Source organism: Pteropus vampyrus, unplaced genomic scaffold (assembly GCF_000151845.1).
Source record: "Pteropus vampyrus isolate Shadow unplaced genomic scaffold, Pvam_2.0 Scaffold436, whole genome shotgun sequence".
NCBI classification, from domain to species: domain Eukaryota; kingdom Metazoa; phylum Chordata; class Mammalia; order Chiroptera; family Pteropodidae; genus Pteropus; species Pteropus vampyrus.
The window spans coordinates 1,070,195-1,097,280 of record NW_011889217.1 but is presented as its reverse complement, the minus strand read 5'-3'; the positions used below and the strand labels follow the sequence as shown (position 1 = coordinate 1,097,280).

General features: G+C 40.6%; 2 protein-coding genes across 5 annotated transcripts in view; one reads left to right on the top strand and one right to left on the bottom strand.

The window, feature by feature from the left end:
- Window positions 1–2,089: 2,089 nt before the first annotated feature.
- On the bottom strand, window positions 2,090–13,732 carry NUDT2 (nudix hydrolase 2). 2 transcript variants are annotated; one of them, XM_011381419.2, is made up of 4 exons: window positions 13,508–13,732; window positions 9,940–10,067; window positions 4,697–4,830; window positions 2,090–2,674 (listed from the first exon to the last, which is right to left on the bottom strand). In XM_011381419.2, the coding sequence occupies exons 2-4, from the start codon at window positions 9,993–9,995 to the stop codon at window positions 2,358–2,360; spliced, it is 507 nt and encodes a 168-aa protein (XP_011379721.1). In that variant the 5' UTR covers window positions 9,996–10,067; window positions 13,508–13,732; the 3' UTR covers window positions 2,090–2,357. The 2 variants fall into 2 exon arrangements, with proteins under 2 accessions (XP_011379721.1, XP_011379722.1); XM_011381420.2 differs by lacking the exon at window positions 9,940–10,067 and having other exon boundaries at window positions 13,508–13,695.
- Window positions 13,733–13,843: 111 nt separating this feature from the next.
- KIF24 (kinesin family member 24) overlaps window positions 13,844–27,086 on the top strand; it is a 49,409-nt gene continuing 36,166 nt past the window's right edge. The window contains exon 1 of one of the 3 annotated variants that reach the window (XM_011381414.2): window positions 13,844–13,997. The gene's annotated coding sequence lies outside the window, so the exon portion shown is untranslated. The remainder of the gene's footprint in view (window positions 13,998–27,086) is intronic. The other 2 variants (XM_011381416.2, XM_023524068.1) reach the window with 2 other exon arrangements.

Sequence of the window (27,086 nt, the reverse complement as noted above, 5' to 3'; positions counted from 1 at the left end):
AAATTCTACCACTAAAACTACCATTAAAAGCTACCTTCATTCCTTTGGATCTTCAATCCAGCAAACAAGTGCCTACTGTGGGGGTGTAAGGTGGTGCTTTGGGGGTCAAAGGGACATGTTGGTTGTCCAGAGCATGTTAAATGTCTCTGGGAGGGGGCAACTTAAGACCACCCTTGTGGGGATAAGTCCATTGGATGTTTCTTCACCCTGGGTTGATGGAAGTGGCAGTGGGGAGAACAGGTAGAGTTCTAAGAGGAAGCTCTTCAGGTACAGGTGAGGAAACAGGATGGTGTTTATAGGATGGGTAGTTATTAGGGAAAGCTTCCAGAAGGAGATATTCTGGAGCTCAGAGGGTCTAAGATTGAAGAGGAAATTGAAGTCTTAGCCCCATAGCTCTTGAACTTCCAGCCGGCCAGAAACAAAGTGGTGATGATGACAAAGTCTACTCACCTGCCACATCCCAGTCTCAGTTCCACTCTCTCCCACCCTTATCCACCTCCCATAACATGCCCCGGTCCCACCCTGCTGTCAATTCTTCCTGCAATGTGAGCAAATGAATATAATTTATGCCTCCCCATTCTCCAAAGTACCTGTTTTAATGAAAAATTCTGTAAGGTCTGGAGGAATGACCCCAACACTATACAAGATATTCGAACGCAGAGTTTTCCCTCTGGCACCTCATCTTCAAAGTACCCCACATATAGGCAACTTCCAGGGCCATCTACCTTCTTAAGCCTCAATTCCCCAACTAGAAAAACAAGCAGCAAAATCAGGTCATTTTCCAGGTCCCTTCTAACTCTGACATATGAGGTCTTAACATCTTAAGATTCCACAGCCTCCCATGCTGAGAGCACAGGGCTGGCCAGCCCTTGTTAGGAGGCAGCTAGTCTGTGGTTTGGCACCACTGCCCAGCAGGCATTTATTAAATCAATGGGATGTGGTCCCTGCTGGCCTAGAGAGAGAACATTAAGCTCCAAAAACTTCCTGCAGCAGGCCTCCTTCAGAATGCTACTCAGAGGGGTGAGGAACAAAACCATTCAGGTCCCTGGCGGTGCTCCAAGATCCTGTTCGCTAGTACTTTTGCCCTGTCTGCACGGAGAACCAGTGACTGAAAACATCTGGAAGCCTGCTTAAGACCTGGGCGACTTCTCTCTCCTTCCTCTGGGGGGTGGCAGTTCTTGACCCTGGTAATCCAGATTGACCTTTGCCAGTGCCCCTTCCTATCCAATCTTCTGCACGTCATTGGGCAACAACGCTCTAATAAAATCCACATGAATCCAGCTGCTAACAGCTCCTGGAAGGGCCGTATGATCTAACACCTGCCCTGAATTCCTTGAGTCCTAGTAGCAAGGGAAAAGAGGGCTGAGACCCAACTCCTGAGCCTCTGAGTCTTATAGTTGACTTGTGGAGAAAGGGAGTAGGTGGAAAGAGAGAAAAAACAATAATGAGGGCCTGTTAAAGGTTGAGAAAGCAGCTGCAGGCGAGAAGTGCACATGTGCAGTGACAGGGCTGCTGGGTGGCCCAGCAGGGGCTCCCCAAGCCGGGGCCTGCCTGCCTCTTGCCAGTGACCTTAGTCATGCTGACAAGGCCCATGCTGATTCTGGGAGGCAGAAATGGGCCAAGAGGTTGGAGTACACAGGTCACTGACCTGGTGGCCCAGGGTTGCCTGTCCTTCTTTTCTCTGTTGTGATCTAGGCTATGTCCCAAAGTTCCCTGGGTCTCTAATTATTTTAGAAAATATTTAATGAGCACCCACAATATATGTTCCTGGTGCCAGGAGAGATACATTAGTGACTAGAACAGATCCCATTCCTGTGTTCCAGTTCCACTCACTTGTACATCCTGTCCGACTACAGGTCACGAAGTCTCAGGTACACTGGAAAGGGTGGGGTGAGAGGGCTTGGAGTTCCAGAGGCAGGAGAATGACCCTGGCAGTTTTGGGTCTCTCCTATTCTGACTCCCCTGCCTCCCTTAGCTTCTCTGGAGTACCATGTGTGGACACAGGATTCCCTCTGGCTAAGGTCAGTGCTCCATTCACTTTAGCGTTCTTGTCCCCAAGGGCAAGGGTCCAAGAAATAAATACAACAGGTTAGAAGAACAGATCTCTGCTTGAAATTTATTAAGTACAAGGATGCACTTATTGGCCTTTTTTTTTAACTCCTCCTTTGCCTTTCTTTCTACCCAGCTAAGATTTTTGCTTGCTCTCCTCTGAGAGTCCTCAGCTTATTTTACTAACCGATCTACTCTTTGCTATGATGAGTCAAAGACTAGAACAACCTTCCCTGGAGCTGAAGGTGGGTTCATTTCAGAAGGCCCTCAAGGATCCTACTGAGGCAAATTACTCTGTTTCAGGCAGCTCAGGCCACTGTGGAGCAGAGAAATTGGTGTCCTTCTTGGAGTGCTGCCTTCATTTCCGTGAACTGAGCCAACTGGCAGGCCTCATCCAGCCCCAGCCAGCGGTAAGCTTGGTGTTCATGGGAGAGGCGGATCTCCACGTCGTAGTCCTTCACCTCCGCCAGCCAGAAGATGACTGTTTTAGGCTTCTTCCTGGCCACATAATTGAGCTCCTTTCTGAACCCCTCAATAATGGTCAGCTGGCTTGCTTTTAGGCCTGCTTCCTCCTGAGTCTCCCGCAAGGCTGTTTCCAATTCACTTTCTCCTGGTTCCACATGGCCTGGTTAGGAGAAAAGGAGAGGAGGATCAGATAATCTTCAAAAAAGCTGAATTTTCCAGGTTAGATGATTTAAAGATGGGATCTTTGGTGACTTTTCTAGCTGTTGCTAGGCTAAAGAGAGCCTAGAGAGTGGCAACATCCTAACATACCTAGGAATGGAGTGCAGGGCAGATATGGAGTGTCTGGCTCTGTGGTGTCTAGGAAACTCCTCCTCCCCACCCCATCTTCTCTGCAGAGAGTGAAACAGACCATGTGTTTGGCAAGTCTGGTCTAGAATACTGCTCTTTGATGGTGAGAGAGATGGCCCCCCTCAGACTTCTGCTTTCTTGCTCTTTGGAACTCTCCTCATCCCCTATCTTCAGGGAGACCTTTCCCTTGGAGACCTTCAAGTGATTTTCCCAAGGAGAAGCAGTCCCTTCTTGGCAGATGGGAGCTGGCTGAAGAGGGAGCACTTTGCCTACAATCCACAGTAAGGACTTAACACTGTCTACAGTTGGTCTCTGAAGTCCCAGGGCCAACAGACAGGCTCAAAACCATGCACTGCAGCACCAGCAGCTGTTTCCAAGTAGCTATCAAGGCTCTTCCAAATTGTTTTCATCTTTCTAACTGAGCAAGACCAGATTCCAGTTTCACAGGGAAAGTCCTGATGGGAACTTAGACTAAGGACAAGCTGAGAAAAAGTTCTAAGAGAATTTGTTGGCAAGACCCAAAACTAAGCAGACAGCTGCCAAGAAACTGTTGTAGGAGAACCTGAAGCTCTGCAGACTGAAGCAGCCCTCAGCTCTGCCTCTAGGCCCTCCCTGCACATTCTCAGCTTGCCCAGAGGAGCCAAGAAGGACTGGGAGGGGTCTGGCAGCCTCTGTCAACACATGGCTCCAGCAAGTTGCTGGAGGCCTCCTGGTTCAGAAGCTCATGGAGAGCAGGAATTCTTAGCTGTCCCCTTCTTGGTTTGGAGATGGGGCTATATCTTAGCCCTCCTCCTTCCCAGGGGTCTTCATAGCAGTGCCCTGAGTCAGCTGCTGCTGCACAGCTCTGAAAGAAAGCAATCAGCAGTTTGGACTTAAAAATCCATTCTAGCTCATGGCTTCTGGAGAATTTTCTCCATATAGCACCTCATATAGCCATGTACAAAAAGACGGGTAGGTAATGCATCAAGGGAAGAAGGCAGGAGGGATGCTGGTGGTGACAGAGATGACTGATCCGGGATGTCACCTTCCTTTAGAAGTATATGGGGGTCTCTGAGCATACCCTTCCCAACATCATCTATTCAGCATTCTTCCCATCAATATTAATAGGGTAACTTCTCCCTCAGGCCCAAGCAGGAAAAAATTCTGAAGAGTCCTTTGAAATCTTTCAGAGAGAGGTACCATGCAGTGTGACTTAGGTGGTCAGGAGATAAGTGTGAATGAATATTCCTATTCATAGTATTTATGACACTTCTGTCCCTTTTTTTCACCTTGTTTTTTCCCTAGTGAAACTCAAATGTGCAAATTTTATTTCCTGTTCTCATTTCCTTGTCTTCCTCCACCTCTGGATTCTTGTTCATCCCTCCCCCACCTCACCCCCTTTTGAAGTCCTGATCCTTTCTGTCTGGGAACTGTTCACTCTGGGCTCCTGACCTGTAGCCCAGTAATGACTTGACCGCGAGGACCCCAATGCCCAGCCTAGTGTCTTTTCTCCTCAGCTGTTTAACACAGAGACTGGCACTCTGTTGAATCTCTCTCTCTCTCTCTCTCACACACACACACACACACACACACACACACACACACACACACACACACACACACACACACACACCCAGGTGATGCTTCTGTCCTGAGATTCAGTCACAGAGTTCCATTTCCACCTCTGCTCTGGCCTGGCATGGAGACCTTGAATGTAGAAAGGATCAAGTGCTCCTACCTACCCTACCTCCTGCTGCATAGTCACTGGGAAGCAAGACTTGTGGGAGGCCTGGCAGGGTGGATTTCTGAGTAACGCTTAGCATCTCCCCAAAAGCCAGCACCTCTGGCCTTGTACCTTTAGGAGGAGTCCAGTGATGAATGCCATCTGATGCCTGCAGCAGTAGAAACTCAATTGCAGTGTTGTCCACCTTGGGGATGAGGCGTCTTCGGAAGATGATCAAGCCACATGCTCTCAGGGCCATGGTCTGTCTGTGGATTTAATAAAGATGTGGGACATTGGGAAGTTACACAAAGCAGTACTATCCACACTGGGGGACAACACTCTGGTGCTGGGGTATAGCATAGACCCAGCTAAAAGGGACTTCAGCACCTACAGAAAAGGCAGCATGTCAAGGGCCAATCTGAGATAGGCCTGTGTGTGTAACTGTGAGACCCTGTCCCCACTGTCAGCGTGGCTCAATTCCAACTCTTCCAGGTCTCTCTGCTAAAACACAGGGCTAATGAGTGTGTGCTAAGAGACTGGAGATCCTTGGAAGCAAACTCACTGAAACTGGGGAGATGCTGGGAATGGGAGAGAGGCAGTACATTATTACTGAATCTACAATCTCATTTCCCTTGGCCTCCAGCCTGAGTCTCTGGAGCAAAGAGACCTGTAAATGTGATATCTGATGGCTCAGAGGAGTCACTTAGGAAGAGTAGTTTGGTGTACTAAATACTTTTGGTTTTGATTTTTTTAGTCTTTTATCCATATTTTAGAATGCTATACATTCACATGGTTCAAAATTCAAAGTTCAAAAGGGCACACATAATAGAAAGTCTCTTTCCCGCTTCATCAGAGACAAACTAGCATAGTGGTCAAGAGTGTGAATCTCTGGAGGCTGGGTTCAAGTTCTGGTTCTGCCACTGTGTGATTAGTTCCTAAGCTTCAGTTTCCTCATCTGTAAGACAGGATAATAACGATTCTACCACAAAGGGTTGCTGTGAGGATGTACATGACTTCTCTAAAGTGCTGAGAACAGTGCCTGACATATAAATAGATTTCAATATGCATATAAAAATGTCTGGAAGGATACACAGCATTAATAGTTCTCAAGAATGAGATTATGGGGAGACCTTCATTTTCTATTCCATATATTTCTGTACTGTTTGGAAATTTACAGAAGGCATTTATTAATTTTATAATAAAAAACACAATAAAGACTAAAGATTTTTAGTCTTTTCCACTTCATGTAGTCTTTTTTCCATTAAAAAAAAAAAGTCAACAACAACAACAAAACACAGAATGGAAGAAGAGTAGAAATATCTGAAGTGAAAAAAGATTCATCATCTGAAGGGGGACATGTAATCAAGGTAACAAAAATATGGAAGCTCTTTCGTGTAAGGCCCTGCTAAAGAAAAATTTGTCATTTGTTCATTCAACAAATATTTATTGAACACCTACTACGTACTAAGTGATGTTCTAGGCCTTTGCTCTCATCTCATGCAGTTTATATTCCAGTGGGAGAGGCATATTTTAATTAAATAATTAAGCAAATTAAAAAATAATTGGCAATAGGTATGTGCTATAAAGGAAAAATGTGTCATGGGTAACCTGACATTATCGAAGGGACCAAGGAAGGATTCTTGAAAGAAGGGATGTTTGAGCAGAGATATAAAGGATGAGTAAAAGGTAAACTGGCAAAGGGAAAGGGGTGAGAAGTGTGCTTCAGGTGTTGGGAACAGCATGGGCAAAGGTCCTGAGATAGGATTGCAGAACTGAAAGAAAGCCAGGTATCTCAAATGCAATGAAGGCCTGGGACGGCGGCTCACACAGGAAGAGGCCAGTCAGCAGGGCCTCACTTGCAAGATTCCAGGACCAAAAAAAGAGCTGGTACTCATGGATAGCAGAACTGATGCGGAGAGGGTGGCTGGGGTAGGAGCTGATGGTCCCTTGTTGATTATTAATCAAAATGAGCTTGCATCTATCAAAGACATAAAAATCAGACCCAAACTGAAACCTCTTCCAGGGCAATTCTCAGGACTGACAACAGATGGTAATATCTAAGGCAGGGTTCTCCAACCCACAGGCTGTGGACCAGTAACGGTCCTGTCCTGTTAGGAACACAGCAGGAGGTGAGTGGCAGACAAGCTGGCGAAGCTTCATCTGTATTTGCAGCCACTCTCCCGCACCAGCATCACCGCCTCAGCTCCACCTCAGATCATCAGACATTAGATTCTCATAGGAGCACTGGTCCCTGGTGCCAAAAAGGTTGGAGACTGCTGTTCTAGGGAATAGTGGTTCCTTACCAAAAAAACATACAGAACACTGTGACCTTTCCAAACCTTTCTAAACCTGTAGTGAGAGTTTTAACGATTGGAAATCATCTCAAAATGGGTTTTTGAAATGGTCTGTGCTCTCATATACTGTTGGTGGGAGAGTAAATTAGTATATACCTGTAGGAGGGCAATTTGGTTATAATTATAAAAAAACATAGCACATTCTCTTAGATCCAGCAATTCCATTTCTAGGCACTAAACCATACGGAAATATACATTTAAGATGCACTCAAAAGGATGTTCATCATAACCTTGTTTGCAATATCGGATAAAAGGCAGAAACAAATATCCATCAGTATGGGAATAGTTAAGTATAGTACAGTAGATCTATATTATAGAATATTATGAAGCCATAAAAAATGACATAGAGCCAAATGTGCTGCTTGTAAAAAGATTTTCAGACATACTAAGTAAAAAAAGTATGGTTTAGAAAAGTATGTATACTGCGATCCCATTTGAGTTTAAAAATTCATATGTAAAGTGGTAGCAGGTTTTTATTAAACATTGTGTTCTATTTCCCTGGCCTCCCTATTTATGCTGAGAACTTTACCCATTCTGGAAGCCAGAAAGAAGCACCCTGTTACCACAAAACTGGTGAACAAAGATTTCAAATTATTGATTCCAGGTTTAGGTGGAAATGGGTACCTGATCCCATGTCCCTACCCACCCACCGCCTGCACCTCATCAAGATGCTCAGAAAGTTTTAGCAAGTTATAACTAACTGTAGGGCATCTTACCCCTGCCCCAGGAGGAATCCTGCAATTAATGTTAGAACCCCTAGATAAGCTTAGGGATCCAAGACTAGAGGGCACAGTGCCCTGACAGGAATCCCCAGAGCATTCCTCCACACCACTGCCATCACCAATACAGCATAGGGAAACAAAGATACCTGCATGAGGGAGCCAAGAAAGACAGGCTTGGGGTGGCCATGTAGAGCCAATGGGGAGAGGGGAGCAGGCCAATGTTTTCCTATGGGGAAGGGACTTAGGGTAATGACAAAGGCACGCCCTAGCAAAAATGTATCTCAGTAGATACCAATGAGCAACAGTTCACCTCAATAGGATCGAAAGAGCTAGGATCAAGAGCTAGGAGCAGATGTTTTCTTCCTACCTATGCTCTAGAACCATGGACAGGACAGTTGTTCTAGAAAGGAAGAACTCCTTTTTGCCCTTTCAATTGCTTTTTGCCCTTTCAATTAAGCCAGCTCTTCTCTAGAATTTTTCCCTCCCTCCCCATATGGGTAACCTCCTGCTCATCATTTCAGAAGCAGCTCAGATATAACCTCTTCTGTGAAGCCTTCTGGCTTCTAATCACTCCACCTTCTGGGCATTTCACATGGCTTGAATAAACTACTATAGGGTTTGATGAGAGAAGCCAAAAACTATGAGTAAAAGAATTAAGGATTTAGGATAAGAATTAGACCTTGTGCAGTTATGGAAGTTGAGGGAGAAATCCATGCAACTCTCTTGCCTCTGTGTCTGTTGTTGGGCCTGAAGTCTTTATAGGCCAGCAAGGCCAGCAGTTGGGAAGGAAAGCTGGTTGTGAAGTAGAGGAGAGTAAGGGAAATTGGAACCTGTGAGAACAAATGAGAACCTATGAGTTCTGAAACTCATGAGGACAATCTGAAACCTGTGACTTCCTTTCACCGTCTCCAAGCTCACTGATGCAGTGACTTGCAGGAGAAGCTGAAGCCCTTTGCCAGAGAGCTGAATGTACACTTGGCCCAGGACTCAGAGTAGCTGAAGGGGATTCAGCAGGAGTTGGGGAGCTGTAGGCCTCGGTGCTATCCTGCACCAGCAAGGTGAGCCAGCAGATCAGTGTTAAAAGGTATGTACTTCCACCATGCCTGGTGTTCTGCTCTGTCTTTAACTTGATTTCAGCTTTCCAAATCTCGAATAAAATTTTCTTGAGGTCAATTCTAACCTGGAACCATATAGGAAGGTAATGCTGATCCCAGCTTAGATAAGTGGACACAGTACAAAGCCACTGCAAGCACACACACCTAGTATAGTAAATCTCTGTACCTCTGGCAGGGAAGAGCCTGACCATAAGCTCTGTCTCCTTGGAACTCAGCACAGCAGCTCTCGACAGATGTTCATTGACTCAATAGAACTCTCTTTCCACCCCTCACTCAAACAAATGCTCAGGGTAAGTTCTGGGAATTTGGGAAATAGCCCAGTGTTTTCCTAAAGAGTGCCATTTACATAAAAGTCAATGGAGCTATTGTTGGAAGTTTTCTGGTTTTCTGGAGGCCACGGAGCCTAAACAGTCCTGGGGTTTGAAAGGAGCCAGCACTCTGAGACTGCTTGCTGGATGGCGTGCAAGCCTGCCTGCATCCCTCTCTCTCTCCCTCTCCCTTCTTCCCTCCACACCCCCCCCCAAACACGCACGCACACGCGCACACACACACATAGACTCTAAATGGATTAAAACCTCAAGAGGTTAAAAAACACAGCATCCAATATGCAAATATGCCTGCAGCCAGGATTGCAGAGGTAAGAACGCCAGGCTGACAGCAGGCAATTCACACTTCAGGAAAGTGGCGGAAGTGCCTTAGGTGGTTAAAAAAAACCTCAACAACAATAATGACAGAAAACCCTCAATGTCATCAGAAGGTTCCAGAAGCTAAGGAAAAGTGCTCTTGTCTTTATATACACAATTCCTTCACAGCCTAGGAGGTTTAGGATTTAGGTGCCAAAAAATAATTCACAGATAAGTAGCTATACTGATGTGTTATATTCTAATATTTTCATCAAATCAGAGTGCTATTGCAAGCATAGCTCAACCCCAAAAGCCCTCAAATATACCTTTAAATACAGAAAGAGCTCCCCAAATCCTCCCCCAACTTGTACCTCGTTGTCAAAAATCCCTTTAGCAAAAACAGTGTTTCTTGCCATCATCTTATCAATTAAGCATTGACACTATTCCAGGTACACTGTGCCATGTATCTTTTTAAATGCTCAAGAAAACTCTTTGTGATAAGTATTATTATCTTCATTTTAAGATGAGGAAATTGAGATTCAAAAAGATTAAAATACTTGCCCAAAGGTATAGTTGGTCTGTGAATGGCGAGATTTGAATCCAAGTAAGCCCAACATCAAAGACTATACTCTTTTCCGTTATTCAGCTCTCCTTACCATGATATAGCAGGGCTTGCAGCACAAATGGCCCTGAGAGAGAGAGATGTACAAATGATTTAAAAAATTACTTTTAGTTTCCAAATTTCCAGTCTTTGATCTATTACTCATATGGAGAATTTTAAAGATCTCTGGCTAGAATCCTTTCCACAGAATGGGTTTTAGTTGGAGTGTGGTGTAGATGAAGAACCTGGTACCCAAAGACAACGCTGGAGAGGTAAAGTGTAGCCTTAGGCCCCTAAACTTTGCCTTTGCCTCTCTGATAAGGATTTCTATGCCTCCTCTGCTTATTTTACCTAGGAAATAGGAACCTAAAACCCATGTTTGAAACTATACCTAGTAGCCTGGGGGGTTCCCAAGTACCAAGTGCTGGGAACAGCCTTCATGCTAGCCTTGGACAAGCACATAAGCACCTAACTTAGGGTGCTGGAGTCCAGGAAATTTGCCCAGGCTACTCCACTGTAAGGAGGGCCAACTCCGCCAGCCCACAAGCAATTCTTTCCCTTACTTCCCACATCATAATGATCTTTTCTTAATCTCTAACGCCCTTCTTCCCTTTCAAAGGAGTGGACAGAAATGGGCTGCCCATCCATGAATAAAGGCCTTTCTCACAACAACAACAAAAACAGAAAGAAAAGGAAAAAAAGCCCCAATGACTAAATTGAGACAAAGAAAATGTTCCCTCAACTGTACCATTCCCTGGACATCTGCCATTTTCTTTTCTCACAGAGACCAAGCTGCTGAGTCATCTTGCTATCTTTGCTATTTGGCTGAGGAAGGAAACAGGAGATTTCACCTGTAATAACATGAATATCAGCTTCTAGGATGAGGCCAAAGTCAGACAAGTTGGGACAAAAATCATTCCTAGTGAAGGGGATCTGTAAAGTGGCCTATTAGTGCCATCTACTGTACAATTCTGGAAAGCAAACATGGAGAATTCTAAAATTAAGAGACTGAAGGGATTCATTTACTCATCTTAAATTTGTTGAGTGTGTCCCATGTGACAGGCAGTGTGACAGGATTGAAGAGTAGATATGAAGCTGAATACTACAAAGCCCCTGCTTTCTAGAGGTTCAAAGCTAGTGAAAGTGGAAGATATTTAAACAGACAAGTTACCAGAGTGTTTGTGCATCATAGGGGTATGTATAAGATAGAAAGGTAGCAAAGAAAAAAGAGCGATTGTCTTTAGGTCAAAGGGGTTCCCCATAAGGATTTTGAAGGATGGCTAGAAGTTGACTAGCAGAATAAAGGTGGATGCAAGGGGCACTTCAGGCAAAGGAGGAGTGTGGGCAAAGACCCTCAAGCAGAAGATGACAGTTCATTACTAAATAGTTTAGTTTATATTCTGTAGGCAATAAGGAGCCTTTGACTGGTTTTAGGCAGGGCTGTATTATGATCAGATCGACATTTTACAAAGACATTCTGGAAGCAAAATAGGTGCAGAGTGAATGTGAACAGGGGTCTCCAACCTCTGGGCCACGGACTGGCACTGGCCTGTGACCTGTTAGGAGCCACATAGCAGGAGGTGAGCGGTAGGCTAGTGAGCAAAGCTTCATCTATATTTGCAGTTGCTAGTAACACCACCTCAGCTCCGCCTCAGATCATCAGGCATTAGATTCTCATAGAAGCACCAGTCCCTGGTGCCAAAAAGGTTGGGGACCACTGAATTAGAAGGAAAGACTGGAGGCGAGGAAACCAAACAGTTACAAGACTATCGCCAACAGTCCAGATGACAATGAGAAAGGAGAGGAAGGGATGCATTTGAGAGATATCGCGAAGAGAAAATCAACACTATGTTTCATTGTCCAAGGGAGAGAAAGAGAAAGGTGTTTGGCTTGGGTGACTAGGTAGAAGAGAAGTAGGTGAAATAGAAAGTACTATATAAGCTAATGATTTGTTTGGGACAAGCTGAACTTGAAGTGTTATAGATTAACCACAAGGTAAATGGTCATATGCATCTAGAGTTCAGTGATCATCTGATCCCCATCTCTTCATGTCCCAAGGTGGAAATTTCCATTAGAGAAAAATTTTGTTGTCACTGTAGGTACCTCTGCAGCCCACCTCCCTCTATTTGGGTAAGTCTGCCCATGCACCTGGTGTTCCAAGCATTTTCATCTTCTTTCAGACAGAAACAGTATGGCATAACACAGAAAAGCATGGTGAGCTTTGCAGTGAGAAAGACATAGCTAGCTCCCTAATTTAACAGTTGTTACTTTGAGCATAAATAGTTGTCTAAGCTTCATTTTCCTCATTTATAAAATGAGGATAACTCCTACTTTTCATAGTTGTGGCATTTAAAACAATGTATACAGTGGTCTGACATATCAGAAGTACTGAATATATGAGTCGCTCTTATCCCTTATAATAAAAGTTAATCAGAGAGCTTATTTATGTTGTTTTAATGGCATGTTTTAGCATTTATTTATAGCTGAATCAAGAATATTTTTTCATATTTTCTGCAAAAGTGCTGGCAAATACACTGTTCATCACACCATGTATATTCCTTATGTATAAGGTCCCATAAGATAAAGTCCTTTTAATATAGGTACTAGGAAGAAATTTCACTCTTGTGAAGAATGGATTGTTTAATTATTAGTTCTTCAACTGACAAGTTTTTAGCTAAAGTAGGTACTCAATTACAGTAAGTCTATTGACCTGTTGGCTAGTATATTTGCTTGTTTCTAATATGAAGTTAATAGCTACCATTTTTTGAGGAGTTACTACTTGCCAGGCATTGTGCCAAGTGTTTGACCTTCGTTATTTCATTTTCACAACCCTCTGAGACATTACCACCATTTTTCACAAGAGGCAAAAGGAAACTGGTTCAGAGATGTCTAAGTAGTAACTCAAAAACAGGTATACCTGACTCCCAACGTCATTGTTCTTAGCCTCAACTTTATTTTAGCATTTTACATTTAGCTATTTGATTGCATTTAATTTACTTATATATTTTAAATACAATAACAAATTCACAGGGCCCAAACCAGGCCAGAACAAAGAAAAAGTTGTTTTAGGTGGTAGCACTCTTGTGTGACTTTCTTTACTTCTATAATTGCCACGATATTATTCATTCGATACACGAAGCAGTTAGAAAGTATAAAATCTCTTTTGGAAAGTAAGCAGATTTTAACAACAGGTGAAAACCGAGGCGCAGGAAGGGGAAATTATGGCGCTCGGACCGCTGGGTCCTAAACCCGGGAACTAAGGGATTCCGAAGATCCACTCCATTACCACTCGCACGGGGGCAAGCAAGGCTCAACAGGCACTGAACTCTCTCTTCTCTCGGTGCACATGGGAAAACCGACATCCTGCGAGCTGAGGATGGCTTGCCACGCCTCGCTGACAGGTAGGCGGAGGGCGCTCCCACCTTTGACCCTGCAGCGACGCGAGATTAGTCAGCTGCAGACTCTCATCGCTCAGAGGCTCAGCTCCTAGCAGAGAACCACCAGGTGGCCTACCGTAAGGTTACTCACCTGAACCAGAGGTAGGCAAGAGGCGGCCCTTTGACGGAGATACTGTACGTTGACCAAACCGGAGAGCGCGATTGCGCTTTGGGCGACCAATAGTATGAAGGAGAAGGATCCTCGACCTGCCTCAAAGGTGCCACTCTCTCACTTAGAACATCGCGAGATCTTCACTCAAGCCGAACGATTGGTTGAAAGATGGAAATTGAGAGTTGCGCCTACTGTCTCCTCGGATCCCTGATTAGTCTTCTAGAGGAGAAGGCGGCCAACGTCAACGAGTTCCCTGGTTGCTCATTGGGGGACAATGCGGAACTACCCGCGCGCGGGCGTTCGAAACGGCGCTTGGCGGCGTTGCCATGGGGATGCGGCCTGGCTGCAGGCTCAAGTTCGTGAGTTGACTGAACACCTCCGCCGCCGTCCTTGGAGCTTTCTCCTGTCCGCGTCGTCTAGTCCTGTCCTTAGACAGGGTTGACCGTGGAGGAATTTGGAAACCTCCGAGGTGAGAAGGGGTCGGGGAGAACCGGGGCGGGTTAGGCCTGGTCGAGAGCCTTGGCTCCTGCCGCGTGTAAGAGGGTGCGCAGGACGCCCGCCCAGCGCGTGAGGAGGCAGGCGGTTGTGTGGGGACCGGGAGTTGGCAAACGCTCACCCACTCTTCTAGTCTTCATCTCTATATCTCTGCCTTTTCTTCAGCGATTATCTTGAACGACACTTCTCCCATGAAGCATTTTGTGAGTCTCGAAGTCTTCCTGCCTTTTAACCTCTCTTGAGTACTTCTGTTCCGCCTTGATTAATTTGTGTACTAAGGCGGGTCCCATTCTCCTCCTTTCTCCCATACAATTTTGAGGTCTTTGAGTCAAGACAAGCATCTTTCACAGTGTCTTACACAAAGAGGCATATCTCGGTATTGCGGGTTTGGTTCCAGATCACCATAATAGGAGTATCGCAATAAAACGAGCAACAGTATTTTTGTTGGTGAAGGGTGTTGCCTTCAGTTTGTAAGCAACCTTAACATCAAGCAATAAAACAAGGTATGCCTGTTGTAGATTTTTCAGGAAATGAGTTGAATTTAATTCACCACAGATAGATTGGATTCCCCTCTATCCCTGTCCAGTTTTCCCTCCCATACACAGATTATTATTTGTTTTTATGGGACTAGGGGGCGGAAACCCTAATCTCATATGCAAAAGGATCTGAAAATTTGCTGTTGGCCTTTCCACTCAGCGAAAGGGAAAGTTTCCCTTTGTGAAAGGGAATACTGGCTACCACTCTTCAAATAATTTTCTCCTTTGCATTTGTATTCTGCTTGTAGTCTATTTCAGCGCATATAATAGCTGTTCTGGTAGCCTATCCATTTATCAGGTGTCCATGACACAACTGCATTACCAATACTATTATATCATTGCTAACTCAAGACAATATAACCCGATCTGCATTGTTGATGATTTTTATATCAAAATCATAGCTCAGTGAAGACTTTAGTAAAAGGACTAAAGAAGTCAGGTATAGCAGGTATGTTCTCATTACTGTCTTATAAAAGTTTGAACACTACCTTATAGCTAAACTGCAGATCTGTGACATGTAATGGAAACCGGACTGGGGATTCAGGGTTTGTTCTTGGCTCTGTCTCTAGCTCATTCATTGTGGCTGACTTTGCAAGTCATTTAGCCCCTCTAAACCTCACTTTTTCCATCTGGAAAATCAAATGGTTGAATTAGAATTCCTGTGGCTCTACTATCAACTTAATGAAGTAGTTGATGTCAGGTAGACATCACGCACTCAGCCTTCTAAAGATCATACAGGTGAAAGTAATGGCTACCATTTATTGAGCATTTACCCTGTGCAAAGCACTATATCAAAGGCTTTATATAAATATTACATTATTCTTAGTGTAGTACATTAATGTACTGCCCACAAAGCATTTCATTAAAAACTTTTGGTTTATGTTGTTATTGAAAATCTTTAGATATTCATAGTATGTCCTTGGGGGAAATTAGGGTATGATCCTTTCATGTTCCAGTTTAGGTAGCAATTTCAGTAGAAATAGCAGTTTCTTTCTCTGGGCTACAGTTTTGTTTATAAAGTGAGGTGTTGAACTCTTCTCAGATTCCTTACAGATTAATTGATCTATTAATCCAATTTCCGATGCTGACTCAGCAAACCTGTTCATAATTTGTGCAGAGTAGATCCTCAACAAATTTCGTTAAATGAATGAGTTCTGCTTTTTATACTTTGAGTGCTGTGGTCATTGTATACTTCCTGAGTTACTGTCTCAAGGATTTTGATGTTTATATTTTATTAAATAAGACTTTTCCATAGGCATAGACTAATATTAGGTACCATTTTGTATTGGAAAAACTGTTTTGTGCCTGTGTATCTTTTTTCCTGTGTAGGGAAAAACCTCATTTCTTTTACTCCTGCACATCTCTTTTACTAGTCACACAGAATACTTCACTTATGACACTTATGGTCACTAAATATGTGGGGGCTTTTCCCCTACCAAATAATTCTCTGTGACACCAGCTGGGTGTCCTTCACTTTAACTCAGTCTATCTGGAGATATTGTCAAATCCCTGAGATTAAGGACTCAGTCCTGTGAGACTGCTCCTATACCACTTCAGATGCCAATTGCAAGTAGTAGGTCCCCAAGTTACGCTTTCCATCAGATTTGGCTACACATTGGAGGTTCCCATGACCTCCATCTTTGGGTTCAATTAATTTGCTAGAGCAGCTCACAGAACTCAGGGAAACACTTAATGTTTACCAGTTTATTAAAGGATACAGATGAACAGCCAGAGGGAGAGATACATAGAGCGAGATCTGAGAGAATCTCAAGCATGGGAACTTCTATGTCCCTGGAGTTGAGGTGTGTCACCCTTGCAGTGTAGATGTGTTCTCCAAACTGGAAGCTCTCTGAACCCTATACTTTTGGGATTTTTATGGAGGCTTCATCACATAGGCATGAGCAATTACTAACTCTGTTTCTAGCCTCTCTCCTCTCTGGAGAATAGGAGGTAGGGCTGAAAATTCCAAGCTTCTAGTTATGGCTTGGTCTTTCTTGTGACCAGCCCCCATCCAGGAGCCCACCCAGAGTTGCCTCAGAACAAAAGATGCTCCTGGTGCTTTATCATTTAGGAATTTACAGGGGTTTTAGGAGCCCTTGGGTCAAGGACAATGTCTAAGACCAAATATTAGAATAAGAGATGTCCTTAATGCTTTTATTACTTAGAAAATTACAAAGGTTTTAGGAGCTGTGTGCCAGGAACCAGGAGCAGAGACCAATATATATTTTCTATTATCTCACACCATTTTATTGCTGGGTGTTTGTGTCAGACATTGAATTTAGCATTTTATTTACATTACCCTAATTAATCCTCACAGAAGCAAACATCTTTTCCAAGTCACTATTTTTTGTCTTAACTTTAATAGCTTTCTAAATTATCTCCTTCCTTCCATTTTTGCCCACCCTCTATAATCCATTTTCCACAGAACTAGCAGAATGATCTTTAAAGATCATGTTCTTTCCCTACTTAAAATTGTCCAATGATTTAAATGAAAATTGAGACACCTTTACATGGCTCAATCTGGCCCCTACCTTTCTGTCCTCATACTACTCTCCCTTTCACCTACTGTGCTAGAGCCAAATTGGTGTTCTCTTGATCATACTGTGCTCATTTCCACCTTAGGACCAATGTGCTTCCCTGGAATGCTCTTCATCTTGATCTTTACATGAATGACTCCTCAGTATTGTTTCAGATTTCACCTCAAATGTTCCCCTCTGAATGAGGCCTTTTCTGCTCATCCAATGTGAAATAGACCCTTAACTCTGCTTAATTTTTTTTGTAGCACTTATCACTATCTGAAATTATCTTGCTTATTTGATTATCTCCTCCCACTAGAACAATACATTTTGAAGGTAGTGACCTTACCAGTTATGTTCACTGATGTATCCTCAGTGACTATAAGAGGGCCTAACTTAATAACTGGATGAAAGTTGGAATTGTGACCATAGCTGTGTCCCTACTAATTCATTTGAGTAATATAACTAATTTTGTTTCATTTTGTTGCCCAGGAGCAGTAAATTAGGGCACTACCAACTCTGCCAGATTTTCCTAAGTAATCAAATTACCCCGATAAAAAAGTTTCTCTTGCCTATGACTACAAATGATATCAAATGCTTTTATGTAGTTTTTAAAATAGTACAGGGATATTTATTTATTCGTTAAATGATTATAGAATGTTTATTATTTCCAGACATTGTTTTGGATACTGGGGATAAAAAGATTGATAAGACATATTCTTTTACTACTAGAGGATCATATTCTAGTGGAGGGAATAGATATACTCATAATTATTAAAGAATGTAACTGCAGTGATAGAGGTATGCAAAAGGTATGATACGAACACAGAAGGGACATCCATCCACATCTGGGGAGTTCAGAAAAGACCTCATTTGTGTTTTAATCAATGAGTAACAGGTAGACAGATTAAGTGAGATTCGATGAGAGAAAGAGGAGGAGGCTATTTAAGAGCACGATGTGAATGCACAGAGAAATAAAACTGTCTAAGAAGCTAACTCAACTAGAGAGAGAGGAAGGGGCTAGACTAGAGAAGGCTTTGTAGGACATGCTACGGAGGTTGGATTTTGTCCTTTAAGTAGGTAACAGGATGCCACTGAAGAGTTTTAAATAAGGGAGCAGCATGGTCATAACTGCTTTCAAAACAATGATCTGGCACTGTAGCATAGAGGATAGTTTGGAGAGACAAAGCTTGAGGCAGAGAGCAGTTAAGAGACATGTAATGATCTAGGTGAAGGATACTGGGGCTGAACCACCAAGGCTGTGATGGTAGGAATGAGGATAGTAGAGGGGACATTTGACAGATATTTAGGAGATTAAATTGACTGGACCTGTCGATTAGATTTGGGATTAAAGCGAGAGGATGGAGTCTGGGATGCTTTCCAGTTTAGCTCTACTGACTGAATGGATGGTAATGTCACTCACCCAGCCCCACCTGCCAAGGAACAGAAAGATGGCAGGGCAGATTTTGTGGGGGAGGTAATGATTCTTGGTTTTTGACAAGTAGTTCAAATGCTCAGTTGTGGGGACATTTTGGTAATGATTCCTGCATGTTTTTGCTGCAAGACATCCCTGAGATTGTCAGTTTTATTGTTAGTTGAACTAAAGTTATCCTAGAATTCTGAAAATACCCAGTTATTAATATTGCACAATATCTAAGCCAGAAAGACTTTAATTGATAGTTCACCAGCAATGAGGAGCTGTGTCTATTATAGTCTTTTAAATTAGTTGCTTGCTTATGTTGTGATTTGATTAGATAAAAACTAATGGTATAGAATCATGTAGCCAACATGTGGATATGATTACTTTCTAAAACAAATTCATATAATTGTTTTAAATAAATTATCCATGCCTTGGTGTTTCTTCATTTGTAAAAAGGAGGTGATAATAATTACCATCTATCATAAAAAGTCTTGGAAGTGGGAGGAGGGTTGGGGCATGAATGAAGAAGGTGAAGGGATTAAGAAGTGCAAATTGGCAGTTACAAAATAGTCATAGGGATGTAAAGTACAGCATAGGGAATATAGTCAATATTGTAATAACTATGTGTAGTGCCAGGTGGGTACTAGACTAATCAAGGGGATCACTTCATAAATTATAAATGTCTAACCACTGAGCCATATACCTGAAGCTAATATAAAATATTGAATATCAACTATAATTGAAAAAAAAAGATAAAAAAGTCTTGGAGGATTAATCGAGTAACACAATTAATTATATATTAATAATTTAGATTCCAGTGAGTGGAACTGTTAATTGTTCTTTGGTTTCTCAGCGTCACTCCTTTATAAATAATTCCTCGTGCCATTGTGGCAGTGGTTCCCAAAAGGATGTAACTCTGAGTAAAAGAACCTGTCTCATCTTAGTAATTTATAAAAACTGATTGTCATGGTTATTTTCCCAATTAAGCACATGAGATGTATTTTGTTGAAAGTATTTTATAAGTGCAAAATGGCAAAAATCTGCAAATAATAACTTCTGCGGTTGTTAAAAAAATAAAGCACTGAATTTAAACCCAACATTGGTTACCACCTGTTCCTGGGAAGTCTTTCAAAATTAAACCTCTATATATAGAGAGAGTAATACTTGCCCTGTTTAACAGTTTTGTTGTGTTTATTTTTAGGTGCTTCCTCCCAAGCTTTTCACCAAACTTAGAAACTTAACATCATAGTGGGGCTCTTAAAAAGAATTGCAGTAATTGCAAAGCATTAGCTACTTAACCACAAACTTGAAACTTTTTTTAGTTATAAAATGTAACAATCTCTCAAAAACTACTTTTGGGTATGACTTACACAGCTGGTATCCCAAAATCCACATCTAGCTTTAAGGATTCTGTTAAGTATCATATTCTCATTCCTATGCAGCTGTTTTAAGCAGTTGTCTAGTATCACTTGTGTTCTGTTGAAATCAGTAGTCTATAGATAGAATAATCTCACAGCCAATCTCACATTCAAGTGTTTACCAACCACTGATGATTTTATTTCCTTCTATATGATTTTAAGATGCGTTTTCTGCATTCTGTATAGAAACACATCAAACTAAATAAAAGCAGTGTCTTTATTATTAAAAAGAAGAAGAAGAATTCCTAGAGTTTGAAATAACTAATTCCCTTGTTGGGGAAAAAGTATATACTATATTATTTACCTTTTAATCTTCCACTGATAATACTAGATTTCTTACGTTCTTAATTAGGGACCTTATGCCTAACATTGGTTTGCATTGCATCCATTTCTTATGATAGAGTGGGCCCAGTGACTTTGTTAGTAATCCCTTAAAAAAGTGATCATTATTAGTTGCTTAGGGCTGGATGGGTTGGAGGTTTTAGTATGTGAACATACTAAAAACCATTGAATTCACTTTATTTTTCAGTTACAGTTGACATTCAATATTTATATTAATTTCAAGTATACAGCTTAGTGGTTAGACATTTATATAATTTATGAAGTGATCCCCCCAATAAGTCTATACCCACCAGTCACCAAAGCCATTGAATGCACTTTAAATGGGTGCATTGTATGGTGTGTGAATTATATCTTAATAAAGCTATTCTTTGTATTTTAAAAAGTGGTCATTATCACAGTTTAGGGAAACTCAGATGAAGAAATATTTCTTGGTAATCAAGCTATTTTAGTACTCGTATATTCATACTACTCATATAAGAATAGTTAGAGCATGTAATGTACTTTAATGCCTGCTGACCTTCCTATGTAGTTCCTTACTTTCAGGAACAGCATATTCATTTAAAATTGGGTAAGTAGAGAGTGGAAAACAGATGTTTGAAAAGGCCACTGAGGTTTAGCCTACTTAAGCTGTGTGACCTTAGGCAAGTCACTTAATCATTCAGATCCTCAGTTACCACATAAAATGAGGGTGTTAGACCAGATCATGGTTCTCAAATTCAGACGCCCACAGGGCCATCCAATTAATGTAAATGAATAAAGATGGTTGGTATAAAGGAAACAGGAGCAGGTGAACCATGGGAATAGGATAGTTTATGCTCTTCTAAAGAAAGCAGCCACAACTCAGTTTTGGTCTGTTGTTGCCTTATTTTATTGTAGGCTCAATGTAACTGTATCTTTTAATTTCAAGAAAAGCAGAAACTGGATATTTTTAATTGCTCCTGATTTTTAAATATTGTAACTAATTCTATCACAAAGTTGTTAAAATTTAATGATGTACTAGAGGGATTTATTGACCATTTTTTCATTTCCTTTTAGATAATTGAAGTATTCGGGATGTCACATAAATTTGAGAAACTAAAAATAACTGGATGCTTTAGAATTTGGGCAATTTTCCTCTAGTCTTTCTGATTGGCAAGGAATATATAGACTTTAGATTCAGGTTTTGTACTTTTTTATAGTGATAAAAAACTTTAGAATATTGAATAATCTGGACAATAATACGAACAAGTAACAGTAGATTAACAGAATTATTTTTTTCAAATTTTTTGAAATTATAATACCTGCTCTTGAGCTCATGTTAGTTACTGAATTATCTTCCCCTATAAGTAGAAGACAAAACTCTTTTAGCAAAAACATCCTATCTACCCATGGGATTACTTCAAACACTTTTTAAAAATAAAGAATACTTTTTCCAAGACATTGACTGTATATTTATATTTGTTTCACTAATTTGCTGTTTTCCTCAGGTTGACATAAAAAAAAAATTAAACTGATTTAAGACATTTCTTTATTAGCAGATGTCACTAGGTCAGTGAAAAAAATTATAAAAAATAGTATGATCATTTTAGCTTGTTTACAAAGGCCTAAGAAAGAAAACCATTCAAAGTGGATTTTCCACAAAGTAGAAAATCTCTCCATATATAGATTTAATATAACAGCGACACTGCATGACTTTATTTTATGAGAAATTATAGAAAATATAACTCATTTATGAGTCAGTGATTACCTGGGGCCAATGGTGGAGGACAGGATTGACTACCAAGAAGTATTAGGAACTTTTAGAGGTGTTTCATGGAACTGTTTTGATTGTATTTGATTGATATGGTGGTTACATGGGTAAATATTTGTCATAGAACTGTACACTTAAAATGAGTCTAGTTTATCATGTATAAATTATACCTCATAAAGAAAATCAATTAAGACTACTCATATACATGACATACTTGCATCAAGCGTTGGTCTTGATATATAGCATCACTTACTATCTCCATATTATAGATGGTAATCAGGCATGTTTGTCAACTCTGCCAGTGAAAGAGAGAAAAGTACTTGTACAATTGCCATTATTGAAACAGTATTAAGTTAGTAGAAGCCTACACATGGTGTTCTATATTTTGCAAGTATAATACATCTACTTCAGTATCTCTAATCCCTTACCTTTTGATTCTGTGTTACATATTCAGCTTTTCATCAAATATAGCAGGTCCTTGAATAACGTCATCGATTATAACATTGATGAAATGTCAGAGGAACTTAATTCTTGTTTTTATCAGTTAGCCTGTGGTGAAATTGGTTTCATTATACATCATTTCTCTTAGTTGCAGAACCTATCAATGACAGCAAGGACTTGCTGTAATAGAAGCCATCTTTCAATAATGTTAAAAGTCTTTTGTACTTGTTTCTAAGTCAACACTCCTTCCTACATGCCAGGCACAGTGCTGAGTAAGAGAACATGGCCTCATCATTATGGAGTACTTTGCAGTTTTCAAATTAGTTTTACATGAATATCTTATTGCATCCTTGAGAGAGGGAAATGAAACTCAGAGAAACTAAGCGACTTTGCCCAAGGTTACACAGCTAAATGAGAGTTTTCTGATTCCAAGTTCAGTTTCAGGCAGCTTCGGTGGATAGAGTTACATAGTTTAGGTAGATAAATGGAGAGTTTGAGGGAGCATGTTAAATAGTTGAATCTTATCCACATACTGGAATGTGAATAAACTTCCTTAATTGTGAATAAAGTTGCATATATTCTCTTTCCAATTTATTTGCTCTGCCACTAGAATGAGTAAATTTGAATTTCTGCCAACTGGATTTCTTCCAAGACTCTATTTCTGATTGTTACCCCAACAGCTGAGACCTAGCAATCTCTGGGTTTGTCACAAAGAAGAACTCTGCATACTTGTGGCATTGAATGTGAATGGGCCCTACAAGTAACCCCCTCCTCATCTGTCCCCCACTGGATTTTGCTGATTTGCAGGGCATTTTCCTGGTGGTGGCAGCTGTTAGAGATTCCATGCTGTGGCATAGATCTGCAGGAAGCAACCAGCCTGCTGAGCAGTGTAGATAGTGGGCCTGTTAGCAGGCCTGGCAATAGGGCTGTCTTTGCAGCACAGAATAGTGGAAAGAACATGGGACTAGCCATGAGAAGACCTAAGTTCCAATCTTAGAACTTTGAGTGATTTGAGTGCTGTGTTAACCTTGGGCAACTCACTGATTCATTCTGATCTTTCTCCTCCTAAAATCGTTGTGTGTGTGCTATGTGCATTACGGATAAATCTCAAAATCATTATGCTAACTGAAAAAAGCCAGATACAAAAGAGAATATATGGTATAATTTCATTTATAATAAACTTTTAGAAAATACAAACTAATATATAATGACAGAAAGCAGATCAGTAGTTGCCTCGGTCCAAGGCCAGAAGGAAGAATGGAATGTAAAGAGGCATGAGAAATCTTTTGAGGATGATAGAAACACTCTGTATTTTAATTTTAGTGGTGGTTTCACAGGTATATATAACTGTCAAAATTCATGGAATTATACACTATCATGCACAGACACCCAAAAAGGATTCTAAGGCTGTTTCAGGGTTTAATAAGAGAATATTGAAATAGATTTATATTATTTTCCATGGGTATAGGAGGGGAGTAAAGCAGCACTGATATATATTTATTTTGTGTATTTGTAGGCTATGTATTTGCCCTCTTTGCTTGAGGTTACCCAGTAAAATTATAGCTAAGATAGTAGAATGCTCAAACACTAAACAAAGTTAACAGTTATCAACCTTGATCTCTAACTTTCCCTTTACCTATTTGTCATTTTTATCTGAATCTTTATTTGAACTAGTAGTGGTAGAGGACATTTGAGTCAGGCAAATTTCTTAAAATATTTGAAATACTTAATTTACTACAAATTTTGGCCCTATATTCCATTTGTCTGATTTTTCTGTTTAGTGGTTATTATATCCTATCATCTTTATGTTGAGGAACTTCATTTACATCCTATAGTTATAGTGTGACAAAGGCATCAGTGGTAAATTCTTAACTCATATATAAGGAGGGGCACAAGGAACAAAATGGAAATGACCTGACACCTCCCAGCTCCCAAATTCTTATCCTGTATTCTATTAATGGTTGTAAATGCCTCAAAGTCTTTCTAAATGAGTCCTTCCAGAAACCACAACTAATTGTTTGGAGTTGACATTGGACTTAAAAAATGACCTGGAGAGACTCTTCAGTAACCCAAATATGAAGCGAGTAGTGACCTTTCTGGATTAGCTACTTTTGTGGCTGTATGGAGCTGTTCCTTTTCTCTGAAGGGAAGAGGCAGTGTGGTTGTGCTCACTCTTTCCCTCTTTCTTCAATGCCCAGGCCCTCTGTGCTTTCTTTATCCTTTCTTGCTGGAAATGTATAACCTTTAGTTGGATGTGAGACACTGGGCAGCTACTTCTAGAACAGAGACGTGTTTCTTGGAGGAAAGCCGATTTTAGTTTGGCCAGGATATATACAAGATGAAGGTGTCAAAGACTAAGGCAATTGATTGATAAAATATATAATGGATATATGGATGTGAAATGGATAAAATATATAAAAACCCATGAGTTAATGAATTTGAAAACAAAAACACTCCCTTCCCCCACAAAAAAGCAAAACCAAAAAACCCTGAAAGAATTCGCTGGACTCCATCCAAAATAACTACTTACTATGAAAATTGGAAATTGAAAGAATTACTTTAGGCCTGCTATCATATATAAACTCTACTTGGGATAACGAAATAGCCCTCATTTGAGGCTATTCAATAAATGTATTCAATTCAATAAATTTTAGTTTTGTCAGATCATCAAAATAGTATGACCGTGGACTATTTGCTGAAATAATGAGATTAGCCTTGTTAGATAGTGTGTCTTTGAACTATATGAGGTTTTCAGGGTGGCGTTTGTAAAGACCTGTGTATTAGGCAATTCTGGGTTGTAAGGACCCTGGTTGTCTTTGTTACTTTGGGTGATGGGACTTGTAAAGAATTAGGAAACAGAGAAAACAACTCCATAGCCACATAAGCAGGCTTCATGAAATCTTCTAATCATTTAGTTGCCTTGGGTAAAAGGTAGAAATGGTAGAACTTTTTGTCCTTTGTCCTATCTAAGCAGATTCCGTTCATTCAACAAATACTTGTTGCACACCTGTCTAGGACAATGCTAGGCTGAGTGGGATCATATTGCTCTTCTCTTTAGGAATTTGCACATAGTATAAGGCAGAGCCACCCTACATCATCTCTGGAAGAAGGCTGGCAAAAAATAAAAAATATATGAGTCTAATAAATGCCTTATCAGTTTTACAATCAAAACACTATAGGAATTTGGAAGAAGAAATTTCATCTCCTTGAGCTAATTAATTTATTCAGCAAACATAATAGTGTGGATTGTTTTTAAGGGCTATAACGAACAGCATATGAAAATGCTTTTGTTAAATAAAAAGTAGATTGTGGTATAGTTATGAGTACAGTTTTATATACAATGTAAAAAAATGCATTTTAAAAAGCTGTAAGGAAAAACACCAAAATAGTAACAAGTAGTTGTTTCAGGTAAATTTGGGGAGATTGCAAGGGAGGGGGGCAGATGAAACTAGAAATGTATTTTTTAATTAAGTAATATGGTCACATAGTTTCAGAGTTTAAAAACAATTGTTCTAGGTCCTACTCTGGGCAATGGAGACAGCAGTGAAATAGAAATAACAATAGCAAAGGTAATAATAACCACTAGCATTTATTGGTATACAGTATTCTCCTCATGCTTGCCCTTCAACAACTAGTTCCCTCCCCTCAGAGACCAAAGTTAATACTTTCTTGTACATCCTGTCAAAAATATTTTATGACCGATAAGCAAATATACAGATTTATTATAGATCTGTGACCTCTTTTTAATAAATGGTACCTTTACAAACTGTTCTGTAACTTTGTTAGTCTCTTACTATATTGGAGAGCTTTCTTTTTGTTTAATTATATATTGAGTGTTTACTTATTCTTTGTAATTCGTAGTATTCCATTTAATGGATTACCATAATTTATTTAACCAGTCTCTATTCTATTTCTTTGCTGCCATGAATAAGTTTGTACCTATGTCATTTTGTACTTATACAGAATATCTGTAGGCTAAGTTCCTAGAAGTGGAATTGCTGGTTCAGTGCATTTGCATTTGTAATTTTGTTAAATATAGATCAATGGAGTACAATCTTAATCACCCAGTAAGCTTTTTCAGTGTTCTTAATGTCTGTCACCCCAAAAACCTGGGAGTTTTTTTGTTTTTTTAATGGCTCTGGGATGAGACTCAGGTATCTCTGAGGGGCTGGACGTTTGTAAAATGTAATGTGGAACAAAGAAGCATATCTGATTTTAAAACAAAAGGACATAGGTTAACTGTAGAGCTCAGAAAGGCACCATGCTTCCAATTTATGTAGAAGCATGCCTTACGTGCATGCTTACATACATGGCTGCTTTAACCTGCATGTCCAGATTGCTGCTATCTCTGGCACTGCACGCCCCCATGATATTATGAGATCTAAGCATTGCTAGATGAATACGTTAGTCTTGCAGATACTTACTAAGCCATGACTATCAGAATTAGATTAGGAAATGTTTGATGTGTTGCAGAGGGAATTTGTGAAATACAGGATCCTGTACAGCCTGTGGAAATTGAGAAGACTGTATAGCACTTAACCTTTTCCTCTGGCTTAGACTGTGCCACGTGGAGGAATATAACTGCTTAGAAATAACTTAAAACACACCAAAACATTAAAGCCTTATTCTGTTCTAGGTTCTGGGCAAGGTGGTGAAGATAG

What these genes read in the sequence shown, in the direction of transcription:
- NUDT2 (XM_011381419.2), bottom strand. Translation starts at nt 9,995, where the DNA reads ATGTTGGGCTTACTTGGATTCAAATCTCGCCATTCACAGACCAACTAT. An exon ending in CAGACCAACTATACCTTTGG is followed by an intron (nt 4,831 to 9,939) that starts GCAAGTATTTTA and finishes TTAAATCCACAG; the next exon opens with ACAGACCATGGCCCTGAGAG. An exon ending in TCACTGGACTCCTCCTAAAG is followed by an intron (nt 2,675 to 4,696) that starts GTACAAGGCCAG and finishes TCTCCTAACCAG; the next exon opens with GCCATGTGGAACCAGGAGAA.